Genomic DNA, 15,692 nt, shown 5'->3' on the forward strand with positions numbered 1-15,692 from the left:
CACCAGAGGACACAGGTAGTTCAGTAAAGTAGCACCAAACACCACTACACTACACTACACCCCCCCTGTCACTTATTAACCCCTTATGAACCCCTGATCACCCCATATAGACTCCCTGATCACCCCCTGTCATTGATCACCCCCCTGTAAGGCTGCATTCAGATGTCCGTATGATTTTTACGGATCCACTGATACATGGATCGGATCCGCAAAACACATACGGACATCTGAATGGAGCCTTATAGGGGGGTGATCACCCCATATAGACTCCCTGATCACCCCCCTGTCATTGATCACCCCCCTGTCATTGATCACCCCCCTGTAAGGCTGCATTCAGATGTCCGTATGATTTTTACGGATCCACTGATACATGGATCGGATCCGCAAAACACATACGGACATCTGAATGGAGCCTTACAGGGGGGGTGATCACCCCATATAGACTCCCTGATCACCCCCCTGTCATTGATCACCCCCCTGTAAGGCTGCATTCAGATGTCCGTATGATTTTTACGGATCCACTGATACATGGATCGGATCCGCAAAACACATACGGACATCTGAATAGAGCCTTATAGGGGGGTGATCAATGACAGGGGGGTGATCACCCCATATAGACTCCCTGATCACCCCCCTGTCATTGATCACCCCCCTGTCATTGATCACCCCCCTGTAAGGCTGCATTCAGATGTCCGTATGATTTTTACGGATCCACTGATACATGGATCGGATCCGCAAAACACATACGGACATCTGAATGGAGCCTTATAGGGGGGTGATCAATAACAGAGGGGGATCACCCCATATAGACTCCCTGATCACCCCCCTGTCATTGATCACCCCCCTGTCATTGATCACCCCCCTGTAAGGCTCCATTCAGACATTTTTTTGGCCCAAGTTAGCGGAAATTATTATTTTTTTTCTTACAAAGTCTCATATTCCACTAACTTGTGTCAAAAAATAAAATCTCACATGAACTCACCATACCCCTCACGGAATCCAAATGCGTAAAATCTTTTAGACATTTATATTCCAGACTTCTTCTCACGCTTTAGGGCCCCTAGAATGCCAGGGCAGTATAAATACCGCACATGTGACCCCATTTCGGAAAGAAGACACCCCAAGGTATTCCGTGAGGGGCATATTGAGTCCATGAAAGATTGAAATTTTTGTCCCAAGTTAGCGGAAAGGGAGACTTTGTGAGAAAAAAAAAATATATATCAATTTCCGCTAACTTGTGGCAAAAAAAAAAAATTTGATGAACTCGCCATGCCCCTCATTGAATACCTTGGGGTGTCTTCTTTCCAAAATGGGGTCACATGTGGGGTATTTATACTGCCCTGGCATTCTAGGGGCCCTAAAGCGTGAGAAGAAGTCTGGGATCCAAATGTCTAAAAATGCCCTCATAAAAGGAATGTGGGCCCCTTTGCGCATCTAGGCTGCAAAAAAGTGTCACACATCTGGTATCGCCGTACTCAGGAGAAGTTGGGCAATGTGTTTTGGGGTGTCATTTTACATATACCCATGCTGGGTGAGATAAATATCTTGGTCAAATGCCAACTTTGTATAAAAAATGGGAAAAGTTGTCTTTTGCCGAGATATTTCTCTCACCCAGCATGAGTATATGTAAAATGACACCCCAAAACACATTGGCCAACTTCTCCTGAGTACGGAGATACCAGATGTGTGACACTTTTTTGCAGCCTAGTTGGGCAAAGGGGCCCATATTCCAAAGAGCACCTTTCGGATTTCACCGGTCATTTTTTACAGAATTTGATTTCAAACTCCTTACCACACATTTGGGCCCCTAGAATGCCAGGGCAGTATAACTACCCCACAAGTGACCCCATTTTGGAAAGAAGACACCCCAAGGTATTCGCTGATGGGCATAGTGAGTTCATAGAAGTTTTTATTTTTTGTCACAAGTTAGTGGAATATGAGACTTTGTAAGAAAAAAAAAATATATAAAAAATCATCATTTTCCGCTAACTTGTGACAAAAAATAAAAAGTTCTATGAACTCACTATGCCCATCAGCGAATACCTTAGGGTGTCTACCTTCCGAAATGGGGTCATTTGTGGGGTGTTTGTACTGTCTGGCCATTGTAGAACCTCAGGAAACATGACAGGTGCTCAGAAAGTCAGAGCTGCTTCAAAAAGCGGAAATTCACATTTTTGTACCATAGTTTGTAAACGCAACGCTATAACTTTTACCCAAACCATATTTTTTTTTACCCAAACATTTTTTTTTTATCAAAGACATGTAGAGCAATAAATTTAGAGAAAAATTTATATATGGATGTCGTTTTTTTTTTTTGCAAAATTTTACAACTGAAAGTGAAAAATGTCATTTTTTTGCAAAAAAATCGTTAAATTTCGATTAATAAAAAAAGTAAAAATGTCAGCAGCAATGAAATACCACCAAATGAAAGCTCTATTAGTGAGAAGAAAAGGAGGTAAAATTCATTTGGGTGGTAAGTTGCATGACCGAGCAATAAACGGTTAAAGTAGTGTAGGTCAGAAGTGTAAAAAGTGGCCTGGTCATTAAGGGTTTTTAAGCTAGGGGGGCTGAAGTGGTTAAAAATGCAAAAAAATAAATACCAGATCCGTTTTTCCGGATGACACGGAGAGACGGATCTGGTGTTTCAATGCATTTGTTAGAGGGATCCGCACCCGGATGCATCTACAAATGCTATCCGTTTGCACACGGATTTCCGTGTCCGGCAGGCAGTTCCGGCGACTGAAGTGCCTACCGGATCTTCACAACGCAAGTGTGAAAGTACCCTAAGGCATATTGGTACCCCATAGACTTTTTCCAGGGCGTGGGTGCCAACAAAGAGGGCTCTGAGTGCCGCCTCTGGCACCCGTGCCATAGGTTCGCCACCACTGCCCTTAGGAGATATCATAATCCTACTAGTAGAGTTTACGTTTTATTTCTAGCATAGATTATTGCTGAGAGTGAAATCTACAATGTTAATTTAATACCACTCCCCAATCTCCTTGACACTAGCTGAGTCCTGTGAGAAAGGCTCTGACATTTTATGGTGTTTTCCCTCAAAATGTACTAATGATGAGACATTTGCTGGAGTCCTGGTGGGAAGAATTTACCTCCACTAATAATGAACATCAATGTCGGCCCTCGCTTTATTGGGACACCACTAAGGCTGTTCTACGGTGCCCATTATTGCATATGTCTCTGGTTGACGGAAAACATTCCTGGAGGGTTTTAGATCAGCCAGTCAGTTAGTCAGATCCATGATTAGAGATGCTCCTTCTCCTTTGAAGTTGACAGCATGGCGTGAAGCACAGCAGGCTTTTAATAACTGGACACTGCAACGCGAACTGCACTACAGCTCGGGCCTGGAGGCTACCCTTTTCAGATATGGTAATAAGTCAGGCAAACTATTAGCAACCCTAGCACAAAGCAGATTTCAAGCTACGTACTTTAATACTTTACTTTCTTGAATGTAGATGCGAAAATCCTCTCGCAGCTTATAGCAGATAGACTAGCGAATGTTATACCTACCCTTCTTGGCCCAGAACAAGTAGGCTTCACACAGGGGAGGTCTGCTATCACAAACATCAGGATGGTGTTGTCTGTTCTCGACCAAACCTGGCGCCGTTCCCAGCCTGGGCCCTACTCGGCCTTGTTTACTATCAATGCTGAAAATACTTTTGACAATGTCCGATGGGTTAAAATAGCCCCGTTCACTGATGATATATTATTTCTGGCAGATCCAGAAATGGGGGTCCCGGTGATATTGTAGGCATTCAGAGATTTTGGAATGTATTCTGGATATCGTGTGAATATCTCTAAATGCGAATTGCTGTGGATAGGGAGAAAACCTAAAGTATCCTCTGTCTCTGTTCGTCACCTTGGTTTATCTGTAGTTCAGGACAGCGGGACATACTTAGGGGTGAAAATAGGGGCCACCCTCTGTACCAACCGAATTACTCTCCTCTCATCCATAGGATACAATCTGATCTATTGAGATGGTTAGGACTACCTCTGAATATGGAGGATCGATGCCATCTGGTCAAAATGTCATGCTTTGCACAGCTTCTCTATCCCTTCTCTACTGATGAAGAACGCAGACGTGCAATGTTTACACTCCAGTTTCACCAAGTTTATCTGGCCAAGGAGGAAACCTAGGATATGCTTATCTAAATGGATGTTGTCTAGAGAGGAGGAAGGTGTAAATTTCCCTAATCTCAGAGGGTACGACTTAGCCTGCCGATTTAGACATCTCCTAGACTGGATACATTGTACCTCCTTTTATTCCAACACTACCTTGGAGTAACAACTTGCCTATCCCTGGGCTCATGCCCCTGGCTCTTTCAAGGTTGGCAACTCTCCCTCTATAAAGGGGTCTGTCCTTCTTAGGGATTCCCTGGTGACGTGGAAAATCTTGCACCAATATTTTAAGCTCTCTTATTAATGCTCTAAACACTTACCTCTTTGAAACAATCCTGACTTCCAGGTTGAAATGAGAAGCATTTTGTTTAGGGATCGGAAGGCGAAAGGAATTTGTTGTCCTGGGGAGTTGAGGCATAATGTGGAGGCAGGAGTTGTGGACCCTAATTAATTTGCAAGGAGATCACTCATACCTGCATCGGCAGGTCAGACACTTCTCTCGTAAACTAAATGACATTACGGGGGAAGCCTGGAGCAATCCCTTTGATGGCCTTTTGGGGGTTGCCTCTAGATCTATTTCTCAAATATACGGACAATTATGGAAATATCTCCCATGCGACCAGAAATAGCATTCAGAGGATGGGTTTAAAAAAATTGCAGTTCCCTGAGGTCCTTCCATGCATTCTCATTGGATGGGCTGATTTCTGAAAACACCTAACTAATGTGGGTTCGAGACACAATGCAAAATACTTCAGAGAGCAATATATCATCTCCAACCGGCCGAGACAGGAAAACTTCTTGTCAGCGATGTGGGACGCCACAAACAAATTTATATCATAGACTGTGGGACTGCCCTAAACTTGTGTCCTAGTGGGGGGAGGTTTTAGACCGGGTGCACCAAATCAGTAAATTTAGGGGAGCTCTAGGTCCAACGGAAGTACTATTCCACGCTTAGCAAAGGCCACTTATCTCTCCCAGAAAACCCGCTCATCTACCTCCTATAGTTTATGCTGTTATTTTTCTAGCTAGAGGTGTCTGCTATCAGACTGGTTGACATCTCATATCCCAAGTATGCAGCAGTTAACCTCCAGGCTCACCACTCTTTTTTTATCTGGAGAGATTGGAGACAATGAGACAAAGAAAAGCGTTTACTTAAAGGGACACTGACAGGCCGTTAGAGCATATAAAGTGACATATATTCTTCTATTGGTCTTTATATGCTTAATTAAACTATACCATTATCACCCCTCGCTGCCTTTCCGTTACTTATAAAAAGTGTTTTTATCAATTTGCAAATTACCTTACTTTGTGCCCAAGGGGCTGTCCTCCATTCAGTTCTGTTCTCAGCCGCGCACCAACTGCCGTCTCCTAGTGCCGCCCAGCTCATTAGTATTCATTGCACTGGGCGGCTTTTTTTTCTCCCGACGCAGCGAAATCCTGCGCATGCCCAGTACTATCTTCCTGGCATCAGCTTCATCTGGTCTCTCCGTGCCTGCGCCGGATAAGGTCCCCGGCACCCTCCAGCTCCAGTAGAAGATACTACTGGGCATTTGTGGAATTTCACTGCGTCGAGAGAAAAAAGACGCCCAGTGCAGTGAATACTAATGAGCTGGGCGGCACAAGGAGACGGCAGTTGGTGCGCGGCTGGGCACAGAACTGAATGAGGGACAGCCCCTTGGGCACAAAGTAAGGTAATTTGCATATTGATAAAAACACTTTTTATAAGTAACGGAAAGGCAGCGAGGGGTGATAATGGTATAGTTTAATTAAAGGGGTTATCCGAGTTAATTAAAAAAAAAACACTTAAAATCCATCAGGATATACATATAATTTGGTTAAGCTTGATTTCATCAAGTTAAAACCCATATTTGCACCTTTTCATGGTCCTGTCATTGCTTTGTTTACATGCTGCAGTACAAGGTGAGGGGGCGTGTACCAACAAAGCCTGAGCTCTGCCTCATGAATATTTCTGGGCGTGAACAACCTGACCTTCCCCGCCCCCTGCTCTGCACTTTGCATAAAAATAAATAAATACACACACAGGGCAGAAGACCTCCCTGTCACATTGCAGCTGCACAGTGTAAGTTATGTTATTTTACATACATTTCTTTCATGTTTGGTTTTGTTTCTAGTCTAAAAATTTTCTTTCTGTTATTACAGTATATCAAGGAGGACGTATTTGCACTAATTCCAAATTCCGTCACCATAGAAAATGAATGGGTCCGCACCCGTTCCGCAAAATTGCAGAACAAATGTGGACCCATTTGCGGATGTGTGAATGGAGCCTAAGGCTACTTTCACACTAGAGGCAGGATCGATCCTAGAGGCAGGTTCACCCTGTCGGATCCGGCCAGCCGCTATTTTGCCGTGCCGCTGGACTGCCGCTCTGTCCCCATTGACTATAAAGGGGACGGTGGTGGAGCTATGGCGCAGCACGGCCGCGCACAGCGAGCGGCCACTTGACTAAAAGTCAAGGTACTTTCACACTAGCGTTAGTGTGATCCGGCAGGCAGTTCCATCGTCGGAGCTGCCCGCCGGATCCACCAATCAGTGTGACAACTGACAGCATTTGTAGACGGATCCAGGTGCGGATCCGTCTAGAAATGCATTGCAATAACGGATCCGTCTATCCGCTTGCCATGTCGATGGACGGATCCCTCTTGCAGTCTTTTTCACAGTTTTCATGTTCTGCGCATGCGCAGCCCGGAAGGGCGGATCCGTCCTTCAGTTGTTTTGCCACGCCGGATCCGCAAGGTAGCTCCGTCGTCAGAGCTGCGTGCCTGCTGGATCCGCCGATCAGTGTGACAAGTGACAGCATTTGTAGACGGATCCAGGTGCGGATCCGTCTAGAAATGAATTGCAATAACGGATCCGTCCAGCGGCACCGTCAAATAGCGGCAGGGCGGATCCGGCAGGGTGAACAGCCTGTCGGATACATCCTGCCGCTAGTGTGAAAATATCATTAGCATTATCTGTATCTAAGCAATATCTATATTATTCAAATATATATTCAATATGGATATTGCTTAGATAAATCCATATATTGGTGGCAGATAAGGATTTTATATAGCTGAATAATGATGATGATGATGATAATAATGATGGCCAATAATTTATTTATATTTCCCAGGGGCTGTTGAATGTGTACTAGTGTGGGGGGGGGGGGCTGTAATAACGATCCCCAGATGCAGAGGGGAACGTTTACAAACTGCCACCTCTAGCCCCAGTGAATGCAGGAGGGACAAACATACCTTGTGCTGCTGGAGAAGAGATCACCTCGGCTCTGGTGTACTGCACATGAGTGATCGCATAGCAGAGCCGAGGCAGTGACAAGAGCTGGAGGGGGGAGGGCACCAGAGGCTCTGACGTCTCGTTTACACAGCCTGGCCACTCCCTCAAACAGGGAAAAGCTTGTAAACGAGACGTCACCAGCAGAGCAGGGTTACTGACGTCAGGTGTAACATGACCCTGAACTGAACTGATAGATAGGTAATGAAAGTGATTTTAAGAATCTTTCACTGGTCTACAATAAATGCAATTAGAATAGATTTATTTAAGTCGGATAACCCCTTTAAGCATATTAAGTCCAATAGAAGAATATATGTCACTTTATATGCTCTAACAGCCTGTCAGTGTCTCTTTAAGGTCCCTTCACATGGGATGATGTACAAGCAGATTGTCGGGAAGGAAGCGTTCCTTCCCAACAATCTGCTGATCGCTAGCAGTGGAGACCGGTGCATTTACACACATCGATCTCCTCCAGCTAATGCCACCGCTCTTCCCCCATACTGTCTTGTTGTTTCCTGGCAGCAGATCGTGTTTACACAGCACAATTTACCGCCGGGAAACAAAGATTTTTTTTGTGCTGCACAAACAATCCAATTACCTGATCAACGAGCGTTCCTCTCGTTCATCGCGTATTTAACGGTGCATTCACACCATCAGATCATCACTAACGAGCGTTCACAGTAATGATCTGTTCAATTCTTGGCCCGTGTATAGGGTCCATTAGACGCTCTATGGGAAGGTGGAAGTTTTTCCTAACTCACTTACGCTTGACCTCTTTTACTACAAGGTTACAGTTCTTATATCTGGCCACGGAGGGGATGCATTTTTGGAGCCTCCATTGTAGGCACATTGCTATTACTTTATAATTGTTACTTTCTGTATGTTGAATGAGGATGATATGAGTCCTCATTGCCTGCAACTTTTCTTGAAAAATCCAATGAAATGTAAAAAAAAAAAAAAAAAAACATAATAAGGTTCAGAATATAAACTATTCCGACTGGAAATAGCTAATCAAAGACAACCTTCACTATATCTTATTTAAGCTATTTGTGATGTTAAACTACAGCTGGATGCCACCCTCTTATACTGTACTGAAAAGGCGCATGAATGGACCCAGGCGAAATTTTATAAATTAGCCAACAAACTGGATAAAATGCTTACAGTGCAGCTTTGCACCTGCCAGCAAATTAATATCTCTATCAAATTTGGGATATCCAATCCTGTCAAGATTGGACAGGATTCCATGCATTTTGCCAAAAGCTGTATTCTGACCCCACAGATGCTCCTGTTTCTGAGGTGTCTTCCATTTTAGCTCATTTGCCAGTTCCAAAACTGTTGCCTTCGGATACTGCCACTCTTAATCTCCCCATCAGTAATGAGGAACTAGACTCAACCATAATGTCCTTGAAAAGTGGGAAATCACTGGAAGAGGACGGGTTCTCTGCATTTTATTTAAAAAAAAATTAAGATTCTTTTGCCACATTTGAAGAGTTTCTGTGATTATATGGTGCAGGGTGGTCCACTACTTTCAGATCTCTTAACTGCATTAATTACAGTAAACCCTAAACCTGACAAAGATCACTCACTCCTGGGAAATTATAGCTCGATATCTCTCCTTAATAGTGATGAGCGGCAGGGGCTATATTCGAATTTGCGATATTTCACGAATATTTTGTAGAATATTCGTCATATATTCACGAATTCGAGATTATTTTATCGAATGCGATAAACCGGCAATGTAAAAATCGTGTTATGCGAATTTGTAACATGAAATACAGGCGTGGGTCACTTTGGCTACATTTTTCAAGCTGGTATAAGTTTCCTGAGACTGGAGAAAATGGTTGGCACGGCAGAACATTAGAATAGCTTTATATGCAGATAGAGTCAAGTGCTCCAATATATTCGTGTTTGCGCTAATCGGCAGTGATTAGAATATTTTTTCGCACTACGTGCAACTTACATTTTTTTTATCAGGTTTGACTACAGATTACTGATTGGTACACTAAGTATTGTTGTGAACTTGACATTGCTTCCTTCTCATTGGCCCACAAGCAAGAAGCAGAGAGGAATCATGTGTTCAGATGGAAAAAAATGCTGAATATTCGATATAACGAATATACAGGGTGGGCCATTTATATGGATACACCTTAATAAAATGGGAATGGTTGGTGATATTAACTTCCTGTTTGTGGCACATTAGTATATGTGAGGGGGGAAACTTTTGAAGATGGGTGGTGACCATGGCGGCCATTTGGAAGTCGGCCATTTTGAATCCAACTTTTGTTTTTTCAATAGGAAGAGGGTCATGTGACACGTCAAACTTATTGGGAATTTCACAAGAAAAACAATGGTGTGCTTGGTTTTAATGTAACTTTATTTTTTCATGAGTTATTTACAAGTTTCTGACCACTTATAAAATGTGTTCAATGTGCTGCCCATTGTGTTGGATTGTCAATGCAACCCTCTTCTCCCACTCTTCACACACTGATGGCAACACCGCAGGAGAAATGCTAGCACAGGCTTCCAGTATCCGTAGTTTCAGGTGCTGCACATCTCGTATCTTCACAGCATAGACAATTGCCTTCAGATGACCCCAAAGATAAAAGTCTAAGGGGGTCAGATCGGGAGACCTTGGGGCCATTCAACTGGCCCACGACGACCAATCCACTTTCCAGGAAACTGTTCATCTAGGAATGCTCGGACCTGACACCCATAATGTGGTGGTGCACCATCTTGCTGGAAAAACTCAGGGAACGTGCCAGCTTCAGTGCATAAAGAGGGAAACACATCATCATGTAGCAATTTTGCATATCCAGTGGCCTTGAGGTTTCCAATGATGAAGAATGGCCCCACTATCTTTGTACCCCATATACCACACCATACCATAAATTTTTTTGTTCCAACAGTCTTGGAGGGATCTATCCAATGTGGGTTAGTGTCAGACCAATAGCGGTGGTTTTGTTTGTTAACTTCACCATTCACATAAAAGTTTGCCTCATCACTGAACAAAATCTTCTGCGTAAACTGAGGGTCCTGTTCCAATTTTTGTTTTGCCCATTCTGCAAATTCAGTGCGCCGATCTGGGTCATCCTCGTTGAGATGCTGCAGTAGCTGGAGTTTGTAAGGGTGCCATTTGTGAGTAGCTAATATCCGCCGAAGGGATGTTCAACTAATGCCTCTCTCCAGTGACATGCAGCGAATGCTACGCTGTGGGCTCTTGCTGAATGAAGCTAGGACAGCCACTGATGTTTCTTCATTAGTGACAGATTTCATGCGTCCACATTTTGGCAAATCCAACACTGAACCAGTTTCACGAAACTTAGCAAGCAGTTTGCTAACTGTAGCATGGGAGATGGGTGGTCTCGTAGGCTGTCTTGCATTGAAATCTGCTGCAATGACCCGGTTACTGCGTTCACCAGACATCAACACAATTTCTATCCGCTCCGCACGTGTTAACCTCGACGACATGTCAATGGCTGTAAACAAAGAGAAACTTGTAAATAACTCATGAAAGAATAAAGTTACGTTAAAACCAAGCACACCATTGTTTTTCTTGTGAAATTCCCAATAAGTTTGATGTCACATGACCCTCTTCCTATTGAAAAAACAAAAGTTGGATTCAAAATGGCTGACTTCAAAATGGCCGCCATGGTCACCACACATCTTGAAAAGTTTCCCCCCTCACATATACTAATGTGCCACAAACAGGAAGTTAATATCACCAACCATTCCCATTTTATTAAGGTGTATCCTTATTAGAAAAAATATTCTAATCACTGCCGATTAATCCACTGCCGATTAGCGCAAACACAAATATATTGGAGCACTTGACTCTATCTGCATATAAAGCTATTCTAATGTTCTGCCGTGCCAACCATTTTCTCCAGTCTCAGGAAACTTATACCAGCTTGAAAAATGTAGCCAAAGTGACCCACGCCTGTATTTCATGTTACAAATTCGCATAACGCGATTTTTACATTGCCGGTTTATCGCATTCGATAAAATAATCTCGAATTCGCGAATATATGACGAATATTCTACAAAATATTCGTGAAATATCGCAAATTCGAATATAGCCCCTGCCGCTCATCACTATTAAGGAGAGATATCGAGCTATAATTTCCCAGGAGTGAGTGATCTTTGTCAGGTTTAGGGTTTACTGTAATTAATGCAGTTAAGAGATCTGAAAGTAGTGGACCACCCTGCACCATATAATCACAGAAACTCTTCAAATGTGGCAAAAGAATCTTACATTTTTTTAAAATAAAGCGCAGAGAACCCGTCCTCTTCCAGTGATTTCCCAAGTTAATATTGCCAACCATTCCCATTTTATTAAGGTGTATCCATATAAATGGCCCACCCTGTATAGCACTATGTTCTAAATATTTGAGAATTCTCGAAGTGGCGATATTTGCGATAAAAATTCGCTATACGAATATTTGTGCTCAATACTACTCCTTAACATTGATTTGAAAATCTTCACCTCCATATTGTCTACTCGCCTAAATCGTTTCTTCACCTCTCTACCAGAATTTTTCCCCTCTTTAATTCTGGTAGAGAAGCCCCCGACAATGTGAGGAAAATATGTAACGTTATCCAGTGGGCTAATACGAAGTCTAATGTATTACAGATAATCGCTAACAAGCGTTCGCATGAAGTAAATCTTTTTGCGGAGTACATTACCGTTCCTAATCCAGTGACCACGTTACCCAATTTATTAGATAGGCTCATGCGTCAATAATGCAGTTTGCAGCTTAATAGTAATGTTATATGTTTTCTCTGCGGTTTGGAAAAAAATATGTAAATTTTTTATTTTCACAGAAAATCCCAGTAAGAATTCTGATGAAAACATCATGTTATCACAAAATTATAAAGCAGAAGATGAAGATATCATGCAGTGCTCTTCAGAAGAAAACGTCAATGTACCATTAGGACTTCACAGTACAGATCTGTTATATAATCCCTCTAATCATGAGGAACCTTCTCCTGACCGATCACAAATTGTTACCACAAGTACAGGTCAGGAAGGGGGTAAAAGGTTCCAGTGTGGTAAAGAGTTTTCAGAAATCTCAGGCATTTCTACATACAGAAGCGAGAAACCATATTCATGTTCAGAATGTGGGAAGTGCTTTACGGAGAAATCAAATCTTCTTAGACATATGAGAAGTCACACAGGAAAAAAAACGTATTCATGTTCAAAATGTGAGAAATGTTTTAATCAAAAATCTGATCTTGTTAAACATGAGAGAATTCACACAAGAGAGAAGCCATACTCATGTACAGAATGTGGGACATGTTTTAATCAAAAATCAGATCTTGTTAAACATGAGAGAATTCACATGGGAGAGAAGCCATATTCATGTTCAGAATGTGATAAGTGTTTTACACAGAAATCAAATCTTTTTAGACATAAAAAAAAAAGTCACATGGGAGAAAAACCATATTCATGCTCAAAATGTGGGAAATGTTTTACAAAGAAATTACATCTTGTTATACATGACAGAAGTCACACAGGGGAGAAGACATATTCATGTTCAGAATGTGATAAGTGTTTTACAGAGAAATCAAATCTTCTTAAACATAAAATAAAAAGTCACATGGGAGAAAAACCATATTCATGCTCAAAATGTGGGAAATGTTTTACAAAGAAATTACATCTTGTTAAACATGACAAAAGTCACACAGGGGAGAAGCCATATTCATGTTCAGAATGTGGGAAATGTTTTAAACAGAAATCAAATCTTGTTTCACATAAGAGAGTTCACACAGGAGAGAAGCCGTATTCATGTCCAGAATGTGGGAAGTGCTTTACAGAGAAAGCAAATCTTCATAGACATGAGAGAAGTCACACAGGTGAGAAACCATATTCATGTTCAGAATGTGGGAAATGCTTTATAGATAAACCAAGTCTTGTTATTCATGAGAGAATTCACACAGGAGAGAAGCCATATTCATGTTCAGAATGTGGGAAGTGCTTTACAGAGAACTCAAATTTTCGTAGACATGAGAGAAGTCACACAGGAAAAAAACCGTATTCATGTTCAGAATGTGAAAAATCTTTTGCACAGAAATCCAGTCTTGTTAGTCATGAGAGAATTCACACAATGGAAAAGCCATACTCTTGTTCAGAATGTAGGAAGTGCTTTAGAAATAAATCCCATCTTGTTACACACAAGAAATATCACACAGCAGAGAACACATACTCGTGTTCAGAATGTGGGAAATGTTTTAAACAAAAATCATATCTTATTGCACATGAGAGATATCATACAGCCAAGAGGCCATTTTCATGTTCAGAATGTGGGAAATGTTTTAGACATAAATCAAATCTTGTTACACATGAGAGAATTCACACAGGAGAGAAGCCCTATTCATGTTCAGAATGTGGGAAATGTTTTAAACAGAAATCAACTCTGGTTACACATGAGAGAATTCACACAGGAGAGAAGCCCTATTCATGTTCAGAATGTGGGAAATGTTTTAAACAGATATCAAATCTGGTTGCACATGAGATAACTCACACATGAGAGAAGCTGTTTTCATGCTCAGAATATGGGAAATGTTTTATATCTAAAGCAGAACTTATGGAACATCAGACAAGTCACACAGGATCGAAGCTGATTTGATGTCACTTCTTCCATATGCCTTAAAGCTATTTGAACAACTTGTCCATTCGGAACTGTCCTCTCACCTCTCCTCATGCTCCCTCAGCTACAATCTGGCTTCCAACCCCACCACTCGACTGAGACTGCCCTTACCAAAGTCACCAATGACCTACTCACAGCCAAAACCAAAAAATATTACTCTGTACTCCTGTACTCCTTCTCCTTGACCTGTCCTCTGTCTTTGACACTGTCGACCACTCCCTTCTGTTGCAAACTCTCTCATCTTTTGGCATCACTGACCTGGCCATCTCCTGGATCACATCATACCACACATACTGGACGTTTAGCGTCTCCCACTCTCACACCACCTCCTCGCCTCATTCCCTCTCTGTTGGTGTCCCGCAAGGCTCTGTCCTAGGACCCCAGCTCTTCTCTATTTACACTTTTGGCCTGGGACATCTCATAGAGTCCCATGGCTTTCAGTATCACTCTTATGCTGACGACACACAAATGTACCTCTCTGGTCCAGACAACACCACTTTATTATCCAGAATCCCACAATGTCTATCTTCTATATCATCCTTCTTCTCCTCTCACTTTCTAAAACTTAACATGGATAAAACAGAATTCACCCATCTTGCTCAATCCCCCTCCCCCCGCCAACAGACCTATCTATCACGATCAATGGCTGCACACTCTCCTCCGTCAACCAAGTCCGCTGCCTTGGAGTGACCTTGGATTCTGCCCTCTCCTTCCAACTGCACGTCCAAGCCCTTTCCACCACCTCCAACTAAAAAACATCTCCCGCATCCGCGCTTTCCTTAACTTTGAATCTGCAAAAATGCTTGTAGATGCCCTCATCATCTCTCGCCTAGACTACTTCAACATTCTCCTCTGTGGTCTTCCATGTAGCACTCTCGCACCTATCCAATCTATCCTCAACTCTGCTGCCCAACTAATCCACCTCTCACCCTGTTAGGCCTAGTTCACATGAACGTTTTTTTTTTTTTTTGCGAGTGTACGGACCGTTTTTTTTGTGTTCCGTATACGGTACAAATACGAAACCATTCATTTCAGTGGTTCCGCATTAAAAACGGAATGTGTTCCGTAAGTATTCCGTTTCCGTATTTCCGTTACGTTGAAAGATAGAACATGTCCTATTATTGCCCGCAAATCACGTTCCGTGGCTCCTTTCAAGTCAATGGGTCCGCAAAAAAAACGGAACACATACGGAAATGCACCCGTATCCGTTCCGTTTTTACTGAACCATCTATTGAAAATGTTATGCCCAGCCAAATTTTTTCTATGTAATTACTGCATACTGTATATGGCATACCGAAAAACGGAAAGGAAACGGAAACACAACGGAACTCAAAAACGGAACAACGGATCCGTGAAAAATGGACCGCAAGAAACTATAAAAGCCATACGTTCGTGTGAACTAGGCTTTACTCCTCTACCTCTTCCCTCTGCCAATCCCTTCACTGGCTCCCCACTGCCCAGCGAATTCAGTTCAAAATACTAACAAATACATACATGGCCGTCCACAACCTGTCCCCTCCCTATATCTCTGATCTACTTTCCCGATACATCCCCACACGCAATCTCCGATCCTCACAAGACCTCCTCTCCTCTTATCACCTCTTCCCACAATTGCCTCCAAGA

The 15,692-nt window shown here is 42.5% G+C and overlaps 2 protein-coding genes across 2 annotated transcripts in view; both read left to right on the plus strand.

Moving 5' to 3' along the window:
- Positions 1-12,746, plus strand: part of LOC120990676 (gastrula zinc finger protein XlCGF67.1-like) — a gene marked incomplete at its 3' end in the record, with an annotated part of 30,916 nt that extends 18,170 nt beyond the window's left edge. The window contains exon 2 of the mRNA XM_040419586.1: positions 12,244-12,746. Coding sequence (XP_040275520.1) covers positions 12,244-12,746 — 503 coding nt within the window. The remainder of the gene's footprint in view (positions 1-12,243) is intronic.
- Positions 12,747-12,784: 38 nt separating this feature from the next.
- On the plus strand, positions 12,785-14,048 carry LOC120990680 (oocyte zinc finger protein XlCOF7.1-like). Its single transcript, XM_040419587.1, is given in 1 exon segment — positions 12,785-14,048. A coding segment is annotated over 1 exon segment (1,200 nt). The 5' UTR covers positions 12,785-12,848.
- The last annotated feature ends 1,644 nt before the right edge of the window (positions 14,049-15,692 follow it).

Source organism: Bufo bufo, chromosome 2 (assembly GCF_905171765.1).
Source record: "Bufo bufo chromosome 2, aBufBuf1.1, whole genome shotgun sequence".
NCBI lineage: Eukaryota > Metazoa > Chordata > Amphibia > Anura > Bufonidae > Bufo > Bufo bufo.